The 21,112-nt window shown below is 35.5% G+C and overlaps 1 protein-coding gene across 2 annotated transcripts in view; it reads right to left on the reverse strand.

The window, feature by feature from the left end:
* Positions 1–21,112, reverse strand: part of LOC110839745 (uncharacterized) — a 276,902-nt gene that overhangs the window by 254,401 nt on the left and 1,389 nt on the right. For both annotated transcript variants that reach the window (XM_087353669.1, XM_022084226.2), the window contains exon 2: positions 12,646–12,736. In XM_087353669.1, coding sequence (XP_087209795.1) covers positions 12,646–12,736 — 91 coding nt within the window. The remainder of the gene's footprint in view (positions 1–12,645; positions 12,737–21,112) is intronic.

Genomic DNA, 21,112 nt, shown 5'->3' on the forward strand with positions numbered 1-21,112 from the left:
AGACTAAAACACGAGTATAGAAGGGCATTTGCATAGACCGTTTGAAGTTAATAGCACACCAATACTTACAAAACGTCACGAAGAACTCTTACCCCGTAGCCATTTATTAGAATTTTTAAAACTAATGACAAAGAAATGAAGTAGAGGGAACTGTGGCCATTAATTATGTACATTCATATAATTAGTCATATAATACGTGCTTTCATTAATTTTTTATCCAATACAAATATTTACAGCACTCCAGATGCTTACAGTTCACTGCGAGTTTGAAAATTGAGGCGGAGTTGGGGGCTCTTACTTCCCTCAAATTTCCTCCTCTGCACTCAGTCTGTTATCTTACACCTGCGTCGATTGTCTATCCATTATTTGGTACACTTCACAAGTTTCTGGTCCTTTTTAACTAACTTCAAATGCGTGATATCAAGGTAATTATAATCAACAGCAGAGATATTTACTTCGTAAGCACAATAGATTATTAGCAGGCCTGTTTAGAACAAACAACTTTCCTGTTGTGCTATGCTGTGCGAATGTGAATATACATTTGTACCGAGATGAAACAAAGATAGCCGTCCAATTAGGACAAATGTAAGATATGTGGCAGCCAATCATATCAATTTCAAACGAACACTAAAACTACGCTCGAGACAACAAGGACCTTACAGACAAAAGTGTTTTGTGAAAACTAACAGGTGTTGAAAAACGCATTGCACAATAGTGCATATGCCTGCGTACGGAGATTCCTAGAATGTTTTATGCCACAGTGGAATTTCATACCTCATTCAAGGCTAAAATATAGGTGCGGTTCGTTCTCATTAAGTTCTGCTTTAATATTTGACGACCACAACCTAAAAACAAAACACCGCATGAATGTAAACAATGTTAAACTCGAAGACGGCTGTCTTCTGAGTTGAAGCGCCGTGTAATCTGGTAGAAGTTTACCAGTGTTTCAGAGGTCCTTGCTACCTCCCTTATCAGGACTCACCGCCGTGAAAACCTCAAATCCTACTTAATATTAAACTCATTACTGGTCAAACAAAATTGTTCCTAAATATCTTTTGTCCACTCTGTTTTTAATTAAATATGTTTTAAGTTAAAATTACGCTCATATATAACCACCAATTTCCAAATATTCTTTCTCCAAGAGGATATTAATACTTCGATCTGAAACATTTCATCACCTACTTTATTTGAACACCCAATTAACTTAATAATAATAACTAGCACAACAGCCAAAACAATAAACATTATGATGCCGGGATAATGGCATGAAAACGCAAGTTGGTTGAGAAGATTATGTAATTTTCAACTCCCAATGATTTGCTTTCTTTCATGCAACGTAGGAGATTTTGTCTTCGATTAGCCACTTTACCACTTAGCGATTAGCCACTTTACATGCTGGTATTTAATAGTTACACCATTTAATAAAATGTTACATAATATTTATGTACACTGCAATCAAAAGTTTTCGCAAAGTAATGAAAATACATTACCCCTGAGGATGACTGGACAGAACTTAAACATGCTAAATAATACAGAGATAAATAACCATTCGTTGTAATATAGCAATTTCAGTTAATTAGTTTACAGAGAAAGGATGCTAAGTAATAAATTATGTTTTAACGTTATAAATAAATATGTGTTGAGTGAAAGAAACTCAATTTTTTATTCAACAATACTTTAACTGCATAGCTCACACAGCGTATAACAGCAAAATGATTGTAAATTATTAATTGTAAAATATGTGTAAGGCTGCGATCATTGCATGTTTTGAAGTATAAACCAAGTATTTGGCTGAAAGAGACATGGAATTTAAGTAAAATCTGTAAGAGATATTCGAATGTAATGGACCTTTCTCCCTAATTTGACGTTGGAGTGCTATCACTTGACTTTTATGTCAGGCAATGACCTACTTTATTTATTATTATGGCAGAGTAACTGGTCACAGACGAAGGTCTACTAGATATTTGTAATGTTATCTGAATGTTTAAATTTTGTTTAGTAATAATATTATTGGTGCATACAGAGTGTGATGGCTGCAGCCTTCGTTTTTATTAGAATACTAGTGGCAGGGGGCCCAACAGATTTCTCCCCTTTTTTACCCGATTATGAAAGCAGAATCGAGTTTTCCAAACGTTATTTTATTCTATAATTCACTACATGGACAAAGTCCGAAAGAGCAATTTAACATTAAACACATGGAATAATAGACTGCTTTTAAAACGTTTCCCTCCCACTGTCATTCATATTCAATTCAACATAAACCGTGCAACTCACAAAGCTAATACCATGCAGAACAATCCTTCTTGACACCCGACAGCCGCTGATATACGCAAGAAATTACCCGCTCTTCATGGAACCTCAATTTTAATTACAGTGATAATAGGAGACAGCTCTCAGTCAGTACCTTGATCCAGACAAATCCAGTCCATAACATATTTATATAAGATCCATTTTAATACTATCCTTCCACCTGATCATGGAATCCCAATGGGTCTCATCACTTCAGATTTTCCGAGTAAATTTGTGCATGTGTTTGTCATCTGTCCCATGCGTGCTGTATGTCCCGCCCATCTCATACTATTTACTTTTATCAACCTAATAATACTGTGTGAAGAGAACAAATTAAGAAGCTTCTCATTATGCAATTTTCCCGAGCTTCTGGTTGCTTCCTGCTTCTTCGGTCCAAATATCTACATTTAGAAAGAAACCAAGATTTAAGAATCAAAGCCCGATATTACAGGCTTGCGATGAAAGTAACTGAAACCGTCGTTATATAAATCGGGAGAAACAAGCTAAATATAAACAAGGAAGCAAACCAAAGGAAATATCAGTGATATAAAATACAAGTACTCAGGGGGTCTCTAACTCCTTGAAATTTTGATACACAGAAACCTTCATAACTTCCAACATAACATGTTCTTGACTCTAGCTTAAACTGTCCATCGATTGTCATCAAAGTATTTAAAGTTTGCATGGTCATCATTTATTAAGTATAGGATGAAAGTTATCTAAAAGATAATCTGTTATAAACTGGAGTCTACCGTGATATTAGAAATAGTAGTACAGAGATTGGATGACCTTCACTGGTAGAATTGTATGACTTTCATAAATATCGGCTACTTGTTTCAAAGTTATTACAGACCTGACAGACATATACGGACGTAATTACGCCACATTCTCTCTATGTTAAAGAATAAAATATATCAAATATTAATTAATAAAAAAATAAATTAAATTTAAAAACATAAGCAAAAGTAGAAGATATGAAGATATTATTTCTCACTCTTTACTATTTATTATAAACTTATGGATATATTAGTTTTGTTATAAGTTTACTTAACGTCAATCATATAATATGAGATCAAAACAAATCACAAGCCAATCTGAGGAAGTATCTGAGAATCCCAGTGCTTGAAAAATTAAAACCATGAATGCACAAAGAATTCTTTGAATAGATTCTTTATCGATATTACTACTTTCTATTGCACTCGAAAACAAACTTTGATGCATTTCTCTCGACAAATACTATTACATGGGACGCAGCTATATAGTAATATTATAATAACAACGTAACTAAATTTTCTGAGAGTAAGAACATTCGGGACACGCTTTATATATTTGTTGCCGTTTCCATGTTCATGAATTACACAAACTCGAAAACTTGTTATACCGAGGGACACATTAAAAGAAACGTTTAAAAATTCTGAAAGATACTGCGAGTACTGGCAGACATGTTTAGACGAATTTATGTTTGTGCCTGTATCGTACACCACACAGTAATAGACCCGGCCCGAAGCACGATTCACATTGGAGTGAAATTCCTTATGAAGTAGGAGTCAGGACGTGTCTTATGTCACCTTGCTGTAAGAAATGTGGACGAAAAGTTCAATTTGAACGTGGACTGCATAGAAAGTACTACTTTAACTTGAGTGTCACCTGTCGGGTTTGTACTATGTGGGTAGAATAAACCATTTCTTTTATTGCCATAAATTTTAGACTACTACTTCTTCTTTCAACAACACCTAGTTTTGGAGATAGTGATCGCAAATACTGAAGTGGATTTCATAAATAGTTTCATTAGTAAATAAGGCAAATGGGAGTGTAGGATCAAGGAGGAATACACTAATACATCCGCTATGAATATAGAATCCGACCATGAAATATTTTCCACTTACTGTATTGACATTGAAAGGAAAATTACGAAGTGATTTTCTCTCACTTACACATGAATATAAAACGAAACTGACAAAAATATAACAAATGTTCTAATAAGAAGAAATGATATAACTTGAGAAAGTGAAAAGTAAAACGGTTCAGAGAAATTTTGAGTAGATATTTTTCCTTCGGTACACAGAGGTCGGAGATGGTAAACATTAGTTCAGGCGGCAATGAAGCCTTAGGTAGTAAAATTGCTTTAATTATATTAGATGGTTGGATTATTACGAAAAAACCCACTTTAGGAATATCACTGTAACAATACTTTTTTTTCAAACAGATAGCTATTTAAGGTAGCATAGATAACTTCTGTGAGAAACAGCAATGAAATATAAAAGTGGTTGAATGATAAGAGGCCTAAGCCCATGTAGTTTTTAACTATATGTGTATATATATATATATATATAGAGAGAGAGAGAGAGAGAGAGAGAGAGAGAAGAGTATAAAAAACAAAAACACCGCCAACGGCCTACAACATTAATCAGAGGCTACATCCGGGATCTCTTGTACATAACTATCTTAATGGAAAAGAGTTAATTTTTGAACAACTTTATAGTCGCTCAGTTAGTCAAAAAAGACGTTCCTGCACTTCTATGAAACCCGGATATTCGTAAAAACCCTCCACATAGACCCATCTCTCCCAGTTCATAGAAGGGTCTTCTTCTTTTCAGATTAACCAACAAAAATTTTGTGTGCAATTATACATGTACATAGCATTTAGACGAATAAGCAAGTCACTTCCAGGCGAGTCTGCTAGCGTTCCTGCTTGTTGTTTTATTTTTCCATAAAAATTGTTTATTTTTCTGCATAAAAAACGATTAATACAAAGACACATTAATCTCCTCACTAATCTATATGTGGATCTGCACAAGGATGCTGAAGTGGCAGACTGTTCTATTCAAATACAGGCTACAAAATGCATATTTCTTAACTGCATAGAGACCATGACTTTCATTGCAACTTTATGGTCTCTGCATCAATGCGTTTATGTCAAGTACCCCACTTAATATTCTCAAGTATAAATTTATTTCTTGTTTAAAAATGTCATCTTTAATAACTAGAGCAACAGAGATGCCTCATGGCACACAGCGTGTCCTCGGGATTCATATTATTTGCTCACCCATAAACAGCCTTGAAGTTTACAGTTTTGCCAAGGAAACAAATCACACAAGCGTCATAAAATGCACGTGCAGCAATCCAGAAAAAAACTAAGATTAATCACACCTAGTTTGTAGTCCGACAATTATCTCAAATGTTTATCTTCTATTTAAAACATTGGCAGAGATTAATAATTTCTGAATCCACACGAACTGTTAGACTGAAATAAAATATTACCATAATATTTGCAAATGAATGCTGTCTGGTTAAGTTTTGAAATGAATACATGTATCTTATAAAATTTGTGCAAAACTGATATTTGTAGTCCTGCAAATTTCCTGATTTAACTAACAGCCTTCATTTGTCGAACATAATAATGCATGGCGTACACACGTGGAAACACGCCAGTTATTCGTTCAAGTCTGCATTAAATCTTGCATTCTTAACTATATGCAGTTTTTAACTTTAAGGAAGAATGTCAACATTAAATAATAAATGTTTCAAAAGTGTGCTAAGTGTAGTCATGAAACTCGATATAGGAATAAAATAACATTACCGTAAATAATGCATCATGTAAATAAAATGTAAAGCATTAAAGTCCTTTCCCTCATCCTGAATTAATTCCGTTCCAGTAAAAGGAATTATCCATCTGACTATTAAAAATGGTACGGCAGCCTTCGTGCACTTACTAGTTCACACTTCATTAAACATGGAAATATATTTTCTGTTTATTAACACCTCCCCTGTTGTGAAGCCATTAATTATGCATTGATTCATTTGTCGTGTACCTGCCGTACAATACAGTGTGGAAATCAAGCAAACAATGAATTGGTGTTTATTAATTCTGAACAAGCCGAAATAGTTGATACTTCTAGTTATTAAGACACCGATAAGTCTACATTAATTAGATCTACAAAAGTCTCTGCACTGAATGTATTCTATGCGAGAAAGAAGAATGCATAATGTGAAAGTAGGGCCAAACCGGCTGTTACCCGGCTATCAGCAGCGTTTTCTATGAGCATACACGTATTAAGATATTTTATTCGTAAATCGTAATTTAAAACAATACGAAATATCAGAGTTTCGAACAATTACAGAAACTCAGAGCTGTTGTTTCATTCGGAAATGAAGTAAAACTTCCTTGCTCAAGTTAACACACAAAACATAACCAGAACTAACAACAGCTAATAAAACTCTTCTCAAAGGCAACTAAGAACGTTGTGGCAGAGTCTTCCATTAATATACACGCCTTCTGTCTCTCATGCAGAGGCCAATGTTGAGTACTGACACATTTCGGTCAACTAAGTAACCACATGGATTTGGAAACAATTTTTCGTGGACTATTTAAAGATAATATCCCATCATTCATTCAGAAAAACTGAGAAGGGAATACAAAAGTCAAAATAGCCACTATAGTCACGTTTTGTACAAACATAACAGCTTACTTTTTCCAATGCTTATAGTCGCTCAGCTAGCCAAAAATTAAAAGCCAATCAAGGAACCCAAAGTTTCATGATCCATTAGACTTTATCCTGAATAAGTTCAATCTAGTCCACACTTTTACAAAGTCAAATTTGCTCATCCATTTTAATATTATCCTCCATTTTCAGCCTAGGACTTCTAAGTGATATCTTACCTTGAAATTTTCTGATTAAATTACCTAATGAATTTCTCATAACCCCCATGCTTGATGCACTTAATTAATAAGCTATGTTAAAATAGACTTTCTGAACAATATCGTCTTAATAAAATTAAAACACGACGTTTCGGAGACTCCTCAGGTGAAACCCACTCTGTTGGGCGCAATCAACAGAGCTAGTACCTATAGGGAGGTCGTGTTTTAATTATATTAAGACAATGGAACTTTGTTACTTCAACATCGTCGTCGCAAACCTTCGGATTAAACTAGCTAGTGCCTTTTACTTAACTTGTTAGTATGGAAGAAATAAACACCCTGCGCAGAAACATTTTTCGCCACAAAGGAATGCAGCAACTAGCTTATAGTTTAACCGAGTGTCATGACAGTGTGAATCGAGCTCTAGGTGTCCCGTTAGGATCGCCAAGGTCCCGTGTTTTCAAGCAAGGTCGTCGATTTGCTTTGTCATCTTGATTAGTCTGGCCCGAATAACTGATGATACGGACACTCCGTTAAAAACTTTATTACCGACGAAGTGAAATTCCGTGTGTTGTATACCTTGCTAGCTAACTTTATTCTAACACGTAGAGCGAGAATGAAGAAAGAATTTCAAACCATCTCATTTTTCGGTCTTCCTTTTAATACACAAGTGTAGCGACAATCTAGATAAAAGACGAAACGACTTAAAATTAACATGTTAGAAAAAATATTGGCTAATTACAAATTATTTAAAAGTGGTTTTAAAGATTTGTGAAAATAAGTTTAGTATTGGTATGGGAAAATTTGATTTGCTGGTTTTCTACTGCCCCGATTATATTTATAAGCCCTGTAGACACTGCGGTGGGAGGCTGACATATAGCACGCATGGAAGTGATGAGGGAAATAAATACACAATTCTGGTCAGGAAACATGAAGGGAGAATGATGGATTTGAGATTTTATTGTGGTCTTGTTGGTACACGACGCGTCAGCCCAGAAGACCGTCATCTATACAGCTAAGGGACGAGACCACATAAAAAATAGTCATACATGGGAGGATGACATTTAAATGGATCTCAAAGTAATATGGACCCAGTGGTGGGCTCTTCTGAAGATAGTACTGAAACTTCGGGGCCCACAAAATAGGGAATTTCTTGAATAGCCGAGTGACAAATAAGGCTACATACTAAAATGATACTCGCTCGACAGCATTTAGTGTACATCCCCAGTATCAATATGAAACATCAGATTCGGTGAAGACATCGACGTTGGTCTGCGGGGCTGTAACGCCATATGGACTTGTAGGTAGATATCGACGTTTCGGGGGGGGTACCTACTGTCTCCGTCAGCAGACATTCCATGCTCTCTGGACTGAGATTCTACCACAGAACATCCCGAATAAGAAACAGGGGTGCTACTTACTCAACCACTGTTTTCGGTAAGTCGGGCAGGCAAAGAGATGTGACCTCTCATTATACGTTAATTATGGCCTTCGAGCAAAAAACAAGAACGATATATGGCTGGTGCGGGAATCGAATTCCAACACTTTCTGATACGATTCCCATTCTGTGCGACGACGTACGTATGCGTAAAAAGTATCAGAGGTACAACACTTCTGAATTTCACAGTTATTAAATTCCAGAACTGATAGAATAAATTGATATAGACGTTGCTTGGATACGTCAACAGTGAACATACACAAATAGACAGACATGAAAACAATCAGCCATTCTTACCTACTCTGTTGTCACGTCTGCATATTTTAAATAAACATTTGAGACTTTAATCCATAAAGAATAGCCACGTAACATTTGTAAAATATTTGTTATTCGTACTTGGTGACACGTCTCACCAGGTCAAGGTAGTCTGACCCTCAACCCCCCCCCCCCCCCCAGTCCCAAGTTCAGACGTTAAGTGCGATACTTCAAATGTTCTAAATGTCCCATTTCTATCCAGCCTTGCATTTGTTTAGTTCCCCTAACAACGGTTTCTCAACTGCACAAGTCATCTAACTCTTACCGTATAATTCTTTGGTTACTTAACAATTCGCCTACAAATTTTATATAATCAACTGATTGGCATTTCAATTATTTTATGATACTTATTTAACTGTTTAGTCCATATAAGTACAATTTAACAATTATTTGTCATTTTTATTTTTTAACTTTCACTGACATCAAGACATGTGCTGGCGGGTATTTTTTGAGGGGGGTAACATGACACTCATAGACTCAATTAGTTTAATCCCTAAACTGTTCTTCTATCCTCACGTCCCCTCTTTTATTTTCGTCAGAGTATAAGCAGCCCATTTCAACGTAGTTCACAATGCATCCTATATTCTACACATGACTGAGTATCTAGTAGAAAGAACAATGACGACTTACGCACGAAACACCTTCTACTTATGGTCCCAATCCAGCAAACCGCCCCTAGGATGTGAAAGGAGATGTGCAGAGTGTGACCCTTGATCCCATCTTACTCCACTGTCTCACTCAAATTGGAATTATAGACTCACGTTCGTGTCCTCTTTGTGTTCGTGAGACCCGATGATTAATTTGTCTACACCTGTGCTACATAACATCTCTGACAACAAAGATCAGAGGTTATTTAGCGTCTAATAAGATAATACAGTTGTTTAAGCGTTTATTTCAAACACTGTATCAACTACAACGATTATTTTTAACTGATAAACATGACAAAGAAACTAGGTTATTGATTATTTTACGGCACTGTACGAATTACACTGGTTATTTGCTATGGAATAAGAATAGCATGCGGGACATGTAGCGAGCATGGATGGGGCAAGAGGTGTGCACCGGGTATTGGTTGGGAGACCTAGACGTAGATGGGAGGATAATGTCAGGCGGGATCTATGGAAGATAGGAGTTTAAGGAGACTGGATTTTGTTGGCCCAGGACAGGGTTCGGCGGAGGGCTTTGGTTCATTCGGTGATGAACCTTCGGGTTCGGTAAGTCATCTAGTTAGTTAAGAATAGCATAATTTATTATTCAGTTATTTTACTGTGTCATAAGCTGCTAAGTTGTTTCCTGTTAATTACGATTAAATTATTATTCGGGTATTTAAAATGATGTGGGCGTGTGGACTGGATACATTACAGCAAATTAGATTTTTATACAGTGTAAAATTAACCGAAATAATAATTATTTAGGTACAATTTAAAGTACCAAGCGATGTTCTCTCTTAAATTTTCGGCTATAGAAGTGACAAAACCTATAACATAAAATAATAAAATTAAACATGAAACTGCATCTCCATATCTTCAGGTTACAAGTCTAACAACAACTGTGCTCGCTTGAATGTTACACAGACATGCATGTGGCATTAACTCTCTGGTATTAAATGAATGATTTAGTGTCTTCGGTTGCTATTAAATGAAGCAACAAATTTAGCTGCTTGTTGTGTACGACATTAGGTCATCCGTGTTAGAAAGTAAGGTTGCATAATTCGCTGTGTTACATTGTTCTAAAAAAAACACACTTCTTACATTAACGAGCGCCAAAATGATGTAAAACATTCGTCACAGGCCTAAGAAAGACAAGACTAGATATCTACATCTACTTACTTATCACGATTTTCACACATAATTTACACAGATTAATTTCGAGGTATTCATTATGTCTTATAAAAAACAAATGTTATGATGGGGGGGGGGGGTCGGCCACGAATAAACGTGGCATTCAAATTAGAACATTCACCGCGTGGAACAGGAGAGCAGAGAGAAGTGCTTTGACACCCCATCTGTATATTCAATCGAAGGCAATTTATTAACATTCCGATAAAGAACTCGAGATAAGGCTTTACACGAAGTAAGGTTTATGAAGAGAAATTTGGCTGTCACGACGGTCAGTAAAATATTCAGGACTACCGAATCAATGTTACAGTCATCAAATATGACGTCACTACTGTTACTCTTGATTTCTATTACTCCGCGTGTAGCTTATCTGGTTCGCAATCGAAACGCCAAGATTCAAATGCATTCGAGACCAGTAATTCTAATCGACAATTTACCAGAATAAGTCAAAACTTATGCGTCTCTTCAACATAAATGTACGTGAAATAGGAAAGCCAGCAGAAGTTATGAAAACTTATTTTTCCAGGATTATTGCTCAATTTTTCAATGTAGTTTGAACGAAATGTCCACCAGTTTTCCGACTACATCAAAATAAAATATCTTTATTCAGATCTTAGCCGATTCTTACACATCTTTTTTCAATGGATGATGCTATTTTAGATGCAGTTTCATCAATAGTAATCATTCGATTGTCCCACATACAATTATCGACCCATTGGTTAATCTGAACATATGCTATTGTAGATGTCGACCAGAACGCCAATTATCTACAATACTCGTCCGCCACTCTTTGAATATTTCCACACATTCATAATATTATCCCTGTCTCATACTGAAGTGACACTCTTTCGTAAATCTTGTTACTTCTTGCACCCTCCGACTACAAAATCCGGAACACATCGTTATTTTTCTTTGGTGCATTCTATACATAATTTAACCATGTCAAAACGCGTCACATTATTATCGCTACTCAAAAGAAACAATGAAATCTAGCTCGGTGCAAATGAGTAAAGTTCCATTTTACTTAAATTACTATCGTAATATAACTCATGAAGTTGACGGATATGAAACATTTTTGTCTTGAAAAGTAGTACAATGTATGTAGCATTATCTTTGCAGATCGCGTTGAAATAACATTTATAAAATTTCTTTACAAACAAAATAATAAAAAAATTTCATGGCGACTGATGCCAGATTTCTACAAAACGCACTAATAGAAAACTGACCTCCTGACTCTACACTCCAGATTCAGACTCCTGCCAATCGCAGTCTCCGCCAGACCACACCATAGGCACCATTACATCCTCCTTTGCATTTATTGATACCACAATCGCCACCGTGAAAACGTAATTTAAATTCCTTCCGTGTCGCACACAAACAAAAAGTAGCAATCTTTTGCAGTTGTGCCATCATTAGCTCTGAGATTATCTAATACCTTCTTTATGTTCTTTTTTATTTTAAACTTCTGCGCGCAGTTTCCTACAACCTAAATAAATAAATGCGCGTTTTGAAACTCGTCTATTTTATCCGACTTGCATGTCCAATACACAATAAACTTCTTTGTCGTAATTACAATTATTTCTGAAAAAATCACCAGTGTTCTTCATGTGTAATATTCCCAAGTCTTCATATAAAAATATTATATAAGACTATAAAAAACTTCTCCATTATTAAACCAGTTTCTCCCTATCCGGCCTTATCTATAATATTTCCTGTCTTCTAAGATCTAAAAACATGGCATTTGAAATAATAATACAATTTACATGGCATTTAACATCACAGTGATTATACAACATTTTCCTCATAGTGATGAGTCTAGAATGTAAGTGACTGCATTCATCTACGTAAACAAAGAAACTTGTTTGGATATTGAAATCAGTTCGTGCGCAAGTTCCTGTGTGCTTCATCAGATAATTTTCTTTCATCTGAACATGTTATGTCATTTCCATGCAAAACACAGAGGCTTCCACACGCGGTGCATTATCAGTCTGTTACACCATACAGAGGCCGACTGCGTTAGAAAAATAATTTAAACACACGGTACATCACGACTTGTTAATTTTGAATGCAGTGATTTCAGCCATGTTATTTATGATTAAATTTCAATCGAGGTCATCGGTACTCACCAGCTGATGGGTTGAAAACATGGTATAGTGGATGTTGCAAACGTGATCTCATATCTTTTCGTATGGAACAGTATGCTGTCCAAGTACACTCCTACAAGTAAAGAAACAAACCTCAACTTCTACGAAACATACAAGGGAAATTCTAAATTATTTTCATAAAGGATACTTTCCATTGGTTGATAACCTCACTTCACGATGCAACACTTGATAATTATTCTCACGTTCAATAAATTATCTGTTTCTACGTCATTGAATCTAAAAGTTAAATACTGTGTTCACAAAAGCCCTTCATAGGTTACTATTCTGAGCAGCCTCCATCCAGTCTACACCATCACACGCTATTTCTCTAAAATCCACTTCAGCAGTATTATCCCATTTATGTCCAGTCTCTTTCCTTAAATTTTAATCCTAACTTCGTAAAACATAATAAGGAAACGATAAGAGGGGTAATATAACTGGCCTGGACTTCATATTTCATGAATCTGGGTAAATGCAGTTGGTGCAATATAACTGCATGGAGAGGGGAGGCTACAGGCCACATTTTGAAACCACAGTTTGCTCATTAAAGAAATTTCATCACATACTCCACCTCCCGCATATTAACTCAGCACTGCAATGTTTCTGTAATGTTGCACGTATTAACCGGTCTTAGGATTCAGAGAGACCCTCATAGAATACTTTATTTACTGCTAATTAGTTGAGCAAGACAATTCATTCAAATACAGCATTTAGGTTTACTTTTCAAGACTTACTTTAAAAATATATTTAGAGAGAACATTTACAATTTGAGAATCGCTCTAATTTACTAATTTGTCTGTCCTGTTAACACAGTGTTTATAATAAGTTAAGAACTGCATCAGATATCAGTGAGATGATTAAATCTGCACTGCCACCTCATCGGTTATGTTGCTACTGCTTCTTTGTCAAACTGTGGCTCCCTTTATACCATTAACACTATAGGCTACTTGTTACACACCCTACAATTTTACAACAACGATTAGAATTTATTATATTTATCTTCAAGCTTTATTTACTAATATTTTGTGAACCTATGCAGTGACCACAAATTACCAACTGCACGGTCCTGCATAGCCCTTTATCAACACTAATAGTGGCTCAGCCAGTCAATAAATCCACCGCCATTTATGAAGTCTAAGGTTAATTACTGTGTTCAAAATAACCCGCCACTGGTCCCTGTCATGAATAAGTTGAACGTAATACATACATTCACACCTAGTTATTTAACATACAATATTTTCATGTTACTTCATTTATTATTTCCTCCTGCTTTGAACATAATCTTGTGGAAAAATGCGTTTAAATATGATAAAATCCTTCATTATGCAATCTTTCCTCTTACTTTCTGACTCTTAGATCCAAATGTCTTTGGCACCTGACTCAGACACCCTCAGCCATTGTGAGTACCAAAGTGGATATCAAACCTACACGCAGAAACGGGTAAAATTATATTTCGTATATTTTAATATTGTTTCTTATATAGATGACTGGAAAATAAAATATGTAGACCTCAATGGTAGTAAGAATTACATGAATTTGAACTGCTTTAACTTTTTCTTGACTTTAATCTGAACTGTTACTGTCGTTACAAATCTTCTTATCTTCAGATCGGTTGCTATGCAAACAAATAATCTCTTGAAGATTTCCGTCTTCTGGGTTGTTGCGCTGTCGACCAGACTACACAGCGCAACAACCCAGAAGACGGAAATCTTCATACTCACCGCTGTGAAAACCTCAAATCTTACACAAATAATCTCTTCACTGCGAGTAGTCAGCTCCTTGCTTATGGCCTTCATAGAGCAATGACAGGCCCACACTTCAGCAATCAGCGGTCACCAATTAAAAGAGTGCAGATTGAACAACAGATTTGATAAAAGATAAAAATAGGAAAAGCTATTTTGTTTGCTATATAAATTATAAATGACAATGCCAAATCCATCTATGTAAATTGTATATCAAAGTAATTACTATGAAGTAAGACGACAAATATGTAGCTGCTACATTATCTTACACAGAAAACCTCGAACAAAAATTGTGTTTAGCATACATATGTATATTTATCACAGGTCTGATACAGAAACTTATAATGCTGAATTAAAATACTGCAGGCAAGTTACGAGATGACGGTATATTAAAGTGCAATTCACATAATATATTACATATGTGTTTAATGTACGTATAATCTGTGTGATTTCAAGTTATGTTACTGTGGCGGAAACACTCCAAACCAGTGCCTCGATTTTTTTACAAGAAATTGCTTAAAGGCATTATCTTATCCTTCGTAATACGCATTTGCTAGTTCATCATCGATAATTTTATTCAACATTTGTTTCAATACGCTTGCATTCTTACAGGACAAGTATACATATTCATATAGCCATATATAGAATGTCCCAAAAATATTTATAAGTATTAAATAACACATTATTTCCGCGTTCGTCAGACGTATGGAGACGGGGCACTCCCCCATTAGTATTAATAGCTGGGTTTTATTTTAACACACTTCCTGACTGATAGATAGGAAGCTGAGGACCTGTTAAATAGGTTTTAAACTGTAAAATAGCGTCGTATGATGTAAAGCTCATTAAACATGAGCAAATATAATTTAGGAAGTGAATGAAATATGTATCAAGATAATATCATTCTCTTCTCTAAACGGAACAGAGAAATCCACGAAGTACCCAAAATCTAGGCAACAGATAAAGTATATACGCGGACTGAACACGTCAGTTAATATACCACTCCAAGTGTACAGTGTTAGCTGTACACAAACCTGTTAGTTATTTTCCTCACAGAGCCAATTATCTGCTTCCTTATAAGGTGGATTGCATCCAGTCATTATCTCTTATTGTCGCAGCAAATCCAATTGTGATTCGAATGAAACTTCAAATTAATATGATGGATGAAATACTGCGGTGGTCAATCTCGAATCTTCAGACATAAGTCACCAAGGAACATAATTCAACCATCCAATTAATTGTCAGACAAAGATAATTTACACACAACCTGGAAAACCTTTTCTGAAAAACCATAATAAATTGTATATTTTAATGATAACACGGAAAAACTGATTAAGTGAGTTCCAAATTGGTATCAAAAACAGATTTTAAAGGTACCGCTATTGTTTAGGCTAATTATGGGTGAAAAACGTATTAATTTAATAAAATCCTCTAATTATGATCTCACAGAAAATCTGTAAACATATTCTAAACACTATCAGTTTTCTTGTGTCGTAGTTTCATAAATCAGTATCAATGCGTAACCATTCAATCCAAGCTTAAACACTGTTTTAAAATCCAAAGGATAAATTGCATCAAAGATCAACTAATGACTGTATTTCAACTGTAAATGTTAGACAGAATGTAATAAAATAGAAAAATTATTATGGACCATGTGTAGGCAAAGATTTCAAATAAAACAGTTTCGGCTCATTTCAGTATAACGCCCCAAGTATATGTTCGAAGATAGTGATTAAAACCACGACACAATTTTTTAACAATTCTCTTTAACTTAGTCTATTTTGTATCTTTGTGGCACCTTTTCTTCATTAGTTTTGCATATTACTCCTACAATATATGCATCTTTCATTCGTCGTAAATATTCTCTTAATGTCTGCACTTGCAATACATCTAAAGTTAAAGCAATATATATTAGTTGTTCTTATGTAGTATCATATTTTGTTTGCCTCTGTGAAAGCTCTACATTGCATAACATCAATACATCACTGAATCGACATTTTCAACCTATGTCACAATTTGTTCACCCCTGAAGACGATGTATACATGAGAGTTCTTTCAATTAAGACGTAAGATTGCGATACTGATGGACATGGCACAGGCCTCGGTTCATGACGTCTGTCTATGCCAAGCAATTATGGTGTCCCTACAAGCCACAGATAACGCGGTGCAAGATTCTATTTTTCTTTTTCACAGACAGCTCAAAACGAGAGAAATGAACATGAAGCTACTATCATTGTGTGTCTATGCTGCTCCGATAAGCTCTTAACTGCTATTCCTTTTTAAACAGTTCATCAGGATCATAATTGCTGTATCCCAGCAACACGCCGACAACATTGTCTTTTAGTACTACGTAGAATGAACACGTTTCTGTTGGCATTTATGTTTCAGTGAACAACAACAAAAAATTTTAAAGCACAATAAAAGGCACTCATAGTTGAATGCACACAACTCCGTATGATAGTACTCCCTGGCGTAAATTTTGCACTTTTCTCTGTTCAAACAAAAAAGCAGCTATTTTATATAGGGTTAAAACCGGCTGAGCTACCAGAAACATACAGCAGAAATTCAAAAACTTTTGTTCTCCATTTAGATTCGGAAACAAGAATCATAGCAATTAATGCCCATTCACAGGTCTGTGAATCGGGAGAATACACTGAGGAAGGAAATGAATTCAACGGCCTAATTTATGTGTTAATTTTTGTCAAGGCGTTAATTTTTTCTGAGTGAGAATATAAACAGGTTATTGTTAAAATCAATTTGACATAATTCATAACAATTTACACCAGAGAATAATTACAGAATTTGAACCACTTTCTTCAGATAACATGGATTAGACCCAGATCTGACTGCTTCCAATTCGGATTTGCTTCCAAAATTATAGATCATTACACATTTCATGTGATGGGAGAGATGAAAAATGCATGCAAAAATTGTACTCTGACAGCCAGGCCATTTGGGAGACGTAAGAGTTATGGGAGTATAATATTAAAATTAATCTTAAGGAAATGGGGTCTGGACTGGATTCATCTGATTACGGGTTGTTTCAAGTGGCTGATGAAACTTATTAAAGTAGGAGAAATATTTATTGTATGCCGTTAAATAAGTTATTGAAAAGTCTATAAAAATGTAAAATTTATTTGTTACTTATAATAAAATGTCAAGAGATGGTAAGAAGAGATGTATATGTAATTCGCCATATTCTGATTTTAAGAACAGACCAATTAACGCACAGGAGTTTATATAACTTCGCGTAGAAATTACTTATGACGATTCTGTTTTATATTTATTTATGAGTAAATAATTAAGAACACAGTGACGAAGAAAAACTTTAATGTTTCGTCTATGCCTAAAGTTTTAATGTACCAGAAGCCCCCAATTCGGAGGAGTAATCACTTAATTGCATAATTTCCACATCTGTAAAATTTCCAGGACTCCTTATACTGATGGAAGCATTTATATTAAACTATACTTTGCAGGTGCTCCTCAGAATTTATTTTTATTGGCTATTAATTTCATACCAATGTAATCGTAAATTTTACTACTGTACTTTTTACAAAATATATAATTAATTCAAGCAATTTATTTCTATTTCAAGACCATTTCAATTGTTAATTTCCTCACAGTACTTTTCATATTCAAGGTTTCTTGGTAATAAACTTATGCTCTGAGGTTATCTGCCACATTATGTGCTTAAATACTTGAATATGTCTTGTCACGTATAAAGGCTACATACAAATTATTATCTTCTGACTCAGTGTTTATAAATAAATCAAATTTAATTCAATTATTAGGGTATTCACTAACAGCAAGAAGCCTACGGCAGGCAAACACAAATATATATAACCAACAAACAAATACGGAGAAAAATAAAATACATTATAGACAACTGAAGTGTTATCAATACACACTTTGTCCTACTGTGACTAACCAAAGAAATTTTATTCCGTCACAGTTAGCTACATGTTAAGCATACGATGAGTAGGATATGTAGCACGCATAGGACAAATGAGAAAGAAATACACAATTCTAGTCGTACAACCTGAAGGTAGGAATTAAATCAATTACAAGTCATAGGCCGACGCGTAGATTGGACCTTAAAGAAATACGATATAGGAGTGTGGAATAAATTCAGCTGGCTCAAGATACGGATCAATGGAGGACTCGTGTGAAGACGGTAATAAATCTTATGGTTCCGTAAAAGACGTTCCCTGACCAGATGAGACACTACTAGCTTTCCAAGACGGACTCCGCCCTGTGACATTCATTACACTTACTAAAAGCGAACGTCGTACAATCTTATATCTTGATACCTCTGGATAGGATCACGGTCATTCTACTTACATGAGGCCTGTTTCGCCTTCCAAACCACGAGACGGATTTGCAACACCCAATTCTTGTTTGTGATGCCTATAACACAATTTGTAACTCGACTTTTATTCTATTCAGTATCTGCCTATAAGAACACCTGTTTACAAGATCAACCAGAATTATATGTAATTTATAAAAATGTTACAGAACGTGTACAAGTCTATGTAACTTAATAAAATAGGCCTATGTGCAGTTACTATATAATGTAAATGTAAGGCAAAGCATTATATTGGTGCTTAATTAATCACCGCTTCATAAATACATATGAGAAAGTGGAGGTATAGCTCTACATATTGTTAACTTCGGCATTAGATGGAGGTTAGTTGTTATTTTGTCTCTGCATGATGAACGTTTTAATATACAAATTTCTACGACTCCGTAGTATACTACGTATTTTGGACATCCTTGTGTCTCTCGGAACAAAATAAGGCAATACGTTTCTCGATGTTGTCTCTCCAAGGGAACTGTGTGGTAGCTCACCATTTCCTCTAGACACATCCGTTTGGGAGAAATGCACCACTGAGTAAGTTTAGGACACCCCTGTATCTACTTTTTTTTATTGGAATAATTTGTCCTGAGTTGTGTCTCGAAGAGTAGGACTTCCCGTATTTACCACTTGTTACGACTCGCCATTTGACAGAAACTCACCGATGTTCATGTTTGTTTCTTTAACACACTCATGACTAATTTCCTAAGTAAAACGAACAGGCCATTTTTCCGACCCACCTGTCCAATAGGAACATGTTCTGTGTTTGACCATGCTTCTCCTACGACGCGCTGTTTGGGAGAAATGCGCCGCTGTATTAGTAACTTCTTAGAACGCCCCTGCGCCCACATTCGCTCTTAGAAAAATCAATACCTCTTTTTCCGGGATTACCTCTCTCCAAGAGGAACATTTCGTATTTATATCTTTTTACAAATTGCTGTTGTATATATTTTATATACCGCCACGGTGGTCTAGTGGTCAGAACACTAGCCTTGTAATCCTGGGGTCCCGGGTTCAATTCCCGGTGGTGCTCAGATTTATAACTTGTGTTGGGCAAGACCGTGGTCTAGGTATCACGGAGTTTTCCTCCGGGGACTCCCCGGTTTCTCCGTGGCCTCCCCGGTTTCTCCGTGGCATCCCAACAATTACTCCATTCACACACACAGAAGAAGGCAATAGCAAACCACTTTTGGATCATCTGCCAAGAACGTATATGAACAGGTCTCAGTCCGAGAAAAGGATGAAGGATCCCGTTCATATGGACCTGTCGTCAGACAGAACACTAATAATAAAAAATAATATATTTTATGGACATCCTTCTGCCTAAATTTCGAAATTAACAAAATCTGATAATTTTACCAAGAATGTCTCTCCTAGAGGAATTGCTTATCTATTTGTTATTTTTTTGCAACGTGTCGTTTGGGAGAAAAAGATACGGACGGACAATCAGACGAATATTTTAATATATATGTATGTATACACTTATCATAAACTGAAATCAGTTGTTGATAATTAATGTATATTCATCTCGGCAGATAACAACAAACTTTAAATTGTGTTACACCGGCCTAATATTTGTAATGGATTAGAAACGAGGTTATACCTTCATGGAAGTTGCCTTTTATCCCCTTCAACTATTCATAACAGATTGATGGCTAGAGACCGAACAAGTTCGTGGGAATAGTAGTTCGTATGTACATCCACATTAAAAAGAAGAACACGTTTTAAAACTATTTTTGTGGGTCAGACACGTTATGTTTATTAACATGTATTCAAAGAAGTGGTAGGGGATCATAAATTAAACTTGCATCATCCCTCTCAAACATGTTCACGAAATCTTTGATTTAAGACAAACATGATCATTAAAGTATAACTCGATATAATTGTTATTAAAAACCTATGTGAAAAAATTACCTTGTTTCTTGTCACACGGTTCGATTTCCATTCCGCTCGTATCGTAATTAAGGCAATTCAAGTAAGATCATGAAATACCGTACATTAATGAGGAGCTGTAATTCTGGTCTAAACAAAAAGAAGTATACTAAGTAGTTGTGTATGTTTATTTTTACTACTAAGAGTTGTCTGGTCGCTATGCGATAGTGCTTAATTTTGCATCTCGCGTATCAAATTTGCGGCGAGGCTACTTACCATGTCAAGACAATAATAAAAAACCATTTCTTAGATTATACGAGGTGAGACAAATAAGATTTTTACTATCGAATTTCATAACTCTTATTGTCGGAACAGGTCTGAAACTTTCCGGGATATGTTACACTCCGTGAAACGAAATACGTAAATGCGGCATAGATAAACATCAACAAACCTTGTCGTTTCGAAATATATATATCAATGCATT

Source organism: Zootermopsis nevadensis, unplaced genomic scaffold (genome assembly GCF_977971745.1).
Source record: "Zootermopsis nevadensis isolate Lab colony 2312 unplaced genomic scaffold, Znev_1.0 Znev_ptg000022l, whole genome shotgun sequence".
NCBI lineage: Eukaryota > Metazoa > Arthropoda > Insecta > Blattodea > Termopsidae > Zootermopsis > Zootermopsis nevadensis.